At 38.6% G+C, this 4,288-nt stretch overlaps 1 protein-coding gene across 1 annotated transcript in view; it reads right to left on the reverse strand.

Annotated features, from left to right (window-relative positions):
• The window catches only part of LOC102029951 (zinc finger protein 850), a 277,918-nt gene extending 273,925 nt beyond the window's left edge, over nucleotides 1-3,993 (reverse strand). Inside the window, 1 exon segment of the mRNA XM_013522334.1 lies at nucleotides 3,491-3,993. Within this exon segment, the coding sequence (XP_013377788.1) occupies nucleotides 3,491-3,512 (22 nt within the window). The 5' untranslated portion in view covers nucleotides 3,513-3,993.
• Nucleotides 3,994-4,288: the final 295 nt, after the last annotated feature.

Genomic DNA, 4,288 nt, shown 5'->3' on the forward strand with positions numbered 1-4,288 from the left:
AAAAAAATTCATGTGGAGTGAGAAAAGACTCAGAATAGCAGAAGCAAGACCAAAGAGGGAGGAATCATACATTTAACTATCTTTGACAAAATCTTTGACAAAAGTGCTTTGACAAAAGGGTTAAAAACATAAACTAGATGAAAGATAGTCTCTATAATAAATGGTTGGAAAACTGGCTAATCTATATGAAGATGACTGAATCTAGACCCATATCTCTCACCATGCACTAAATTAAAATCAAAATAGACCAAAGAACTGTTAAAATAGAAACAATCTGCTAGAAGATAAAATAGGTAAAGCTCTTGAAGCTGTAAGTGTAGGCAAGAACTTTCTGAATAGAAAAGTCCTGGTGTTCAGGAAAAGTCCTCAGTTGCATAAGAAGTCATATAAAGAATCAACAAATGTAATCATATCAAATTAAGAAGCTTCTGAGGGGCTGGGGATTTAGCTCAGTAGCACAGTGCCTGCCTGGCAAGTGCAAGGTCGTGAGTTCAATTCGTGGTATGGGAAAAAAACAAAAAACAACAGAACAAAAGGCTTCTGAACAGAAAAATAAATAACCAACTGAGTGAAAAAGACCTAAAGAATGGGAAAAAATTTACAAGCTATTCTTCAGACAGAGGACTACTATCTAGAATATATAAAGAACTAAAAAAAAATTAGACCCCTCCAACATGAGTCTCACTCAGAAATATGGGCAAATGAAATGTATAGACACTTCACAAAAGAGGTGTACAAATGGCCAGTAAATACATGAAGAAATGCTCAACATTGCTGACCATGAGAGAATTCCAAGTTAAAACAACACTGAGAGTCCATCTTTCCCAGAAAGAAAGGCCAACATCAAGAAATCCAATAACAAATGCTAGTGAGGCTGTGGAGAAAGAGGAACTCTTCTACATGGTTGGGGGGAATGAAAACTAGTACCAGCATTATGGAAATCAATATGGAGATTCTGTAAAAAACTAAAAATAGAAATTCCTTTTGACCCAGTTATCCCTCTTCTAGGGATCTTCCCCTAAAATTTAAAGACATCATATTACAGTGATATATGCACACCCATGTTTTCAGCAGCACAATTCATAATAGCTAAATCTTGGAAGTAGCCTATAGTCCATTAACATATGAATTGATAAAGAAAATGTGGTACTTACAGTCATTCATAGGAAAATGGACACACCTTGAGACCATTAATGTTACCAAGTAAATCAAACACAGAAGCTTAAGTACTGTATGATTTCTCCTATATGAGAAACCCAAAGTTTAAATAAAGAGCAAAATAAAAGATTGTAGGAAGTAGCTGAAGCTGGAAACTGATCACAGATGCAGGGGGCAAGGCAAGCCTAGCCCAAGAACAAAGAGTGGTGGAGGAAAGCCATGTGAACAAGCTGCTTCATTCCAGAGAACATCAAACCCTGAAATGATCCAAGCAATGGGTTGCTAGGCAAAAAGTGTGTCACGTGACACAACCTTCCAAATGTATAAATAAACATACTATGGTGGTTGAGTAATTCTTTTCCTCTCATTTGGAGAGAGGGCTCCACCTGACCTCAGCTTTCCGTCTCTTACCTTTATTTCTCCATCCTCTCACCATCCTTCCCATCCAGGAACTTCAGGAGCTATGCAGGATGCAGCTATAGATGATAGAAGCAGGGAGACCTATTTCTCAGATAGGATGGGGATCAAAAGATGGAGGGAAGCTGGGTATGGTGGCACATGCCTGTAATGCCAGCACTCAGGAGGCTGAGGCAGGAGGATCATTGTGAATTCGAGGCCAGCCTGGGCTACAAAGTGAGCTCAAGGCCAAACTGAACTGCATAGTGAGACCTTGTCTCAAAAAGACCAATAAATAAATAAATAAAGATGGAGGGAGAAGGAGGCAGGGGAGAAAAAAGGAATTAAAATATCTTATGTACATGTACCAGTTCCACACAAGGAATGTAAACATTATGTACTGCAAATGTGTATTAATAAAAAAATGAACAAATAAAATGCTACTAAAGAAAACAAAAATATGGGTATGGGGAGATATAAGCATATATGTATATATATGCCTTTCCACTGGATGGCACTGAGCAGCTGAGCTGCATTCACTGTATTTATCTTACCTCATAAAGACATTAACAAAAGAGGATCTCCAGAACTGCTCCAGAAAGTGGCAAGAATGATGGGATAACTATTTTCAAAGTGAGAGGGAGTACTCTGAAGGTGATTAATGGCTTTGTGTCTGTTACTTTAATAATTTTTTAAATTTTTTAAACATCCACCATACATTTTGATGACTTCATGCACAATGGATTATTCTACCTTTAAAAGGAATAATGTTTTAATACATTCTACAACATGGATGAACCTTGGAAACATTAAGTGAATTTTAAATTAAACCACAAACTGAAGGGCAAATATTGTATGATTTCACTAACATGAACTACCTAGAATTAGCAACTTCTAAGAGTATACCAGAGACTAGAGGTGAGAATGGAATTGTTTAATGGGTATAGTTTCTGCTTAGGATGATAAAATGACACTGCTACTTACCTACAATCATAGCAGTTGGAAAAAGTCCTGTAGAATAAGGTAAATCATAGCTGGACATGGTGGCCTAGGCATGTAATCCCAGCACTCTGGGAGGCTGAGTCAGGAGGATCACAGGTTCAAGCCTCGCCCAGGCAACTTAACAGTAAAAGACCCAGTTGTTTAAAAAAAAAGGTTGTGGAAATGAATAATGGTGATAACTAACAATATTGTGAATTTGCCTAATACTACTAACTTGTACTCTTAAAAGTGTTTAAAATAGTAAATTTTATGTGTATGTTATCACAATTAAAAAAGCAAACAAAAAAAAAAAAAGGAAAAAATTGAGTCACATCTTTTCAGTATTGAGGACTGGGGCTTTATAGTTTCATAGTCTCTCTCATTCTGCCTGCCCAGGGGAATTGGAATTTACATACACAAGCCTTCTGCTCCATTGCCCTCCTTTTCCAGGTTGTCATCGTTGTCCTAACTCTTAACTCTAGTGAGTCATGTTTTCAGCTCTCAAGACAGGAAGAAATCAGCCAAGGTCTCTATGAAGTCCATCTTCAGTCTAAATGCCAGACATATCAAAATAATGGGCCTGGGACAGAAAACACCCTGAGGAAGAAATAGCCAGAGTATTGGGTAAATACTTGGGATGTGTCTTCTTTCCCTAAACTATGTCCGTGCCTTCTTCATCAATCCTTCCAGAGTGACCCTATCTCCCACCCCAGGCTCTTTGCATTATGCCAAGAGTTGCTCAGGCTCATGGAAAAGAGCATTAATTTCACTAACATGAGGTACCTAAGATAAGTAAATAATAAGAGACAGAACCTAGAATAGAATGTATTAGGGGCTGGAAGGAAATGAGAATGAAATTATGAATTCCCTAAGTGGCACTGAGGTGAATTGAAGACCGAAATTCTTCTGTAAATTAAGCTATATAAAGGTGACAACTCATTTCATTGCTACTTACTGTCAGTCATTTTTCCATCCATGAGAAATACAACCCAGTTAAATCTGAGGTACAAAGAAGTAATGAGATAGGCATAGATAATCCATCTTATAGATGTTAAGCAGAATATGATGCACAGATTATCAACCCTAAGGGAGCACAGCACACTGCACTAGTTAACCAATCCCAGAAGGCTGTAAACACTTCTGCCTACTGCCTCTTGGTTCTGAGGTTGCCAAGGGGAAACACATTGTTCCAGTTAGCCAACCACTGATGGAACAATGCTTTACTTAGAGAAGAAACAAGTATCAGCTTTGATAATGTGCCTCAGTCCCCTTTCATCAGGGGTGTGACATGGGGGGTACCACTACTGTCCATTGACAAACTCTCCTCTTCTGCCATAAAAGGACCAGATTTTATCCCCACTTCAATGCAGATGTAGCAGTGGGGCTGACCGGATGCTGTATGTGACATACCCTTCACCAGAACAAAGGTGTATATACCGGGCCTTCGGTAGAGGAAGGCATTCCCATCCAAGGCAGTAAATCCAGCACAGGCTATGTGGGTTCTTTGTATCTTGGTAAGACTCCAGGCCCAAAGCCATGTGTCTATAGCCATGTACGACTCAAGAGAGTGCGTACATACTACCTTTCCCAACAGTGGGTTCATACTCTCACATACCACAGTGCTGCCCAATACTTATTTATTAGAAAATAGGGTTCACTATGTTTGCAGAATTTCTACAGCCAACATAAGTTCTAGGAATAACAATAGTGAATGGAAATGGGGGTAAAGATACACATAGGTGAAGCAATTAAT

Source organism: Chinchilla lanigera, unplaced genomic scaffold (genome assembly GCF_000276665.1).
Source record: "Chinchilla lanigera isolate Chin_1 unplaced genomic scaffold, ChiLan1.0 scaffold00067, whole genome shotgun sequence".
Classification (NCBI taxonomy): domain Eukaryota; kingdom Metazoa; phylum Chordata; class Mammalia; order Rodentia; family Chinchillidae; genus Chinchilla; species Chinchilla lanigera.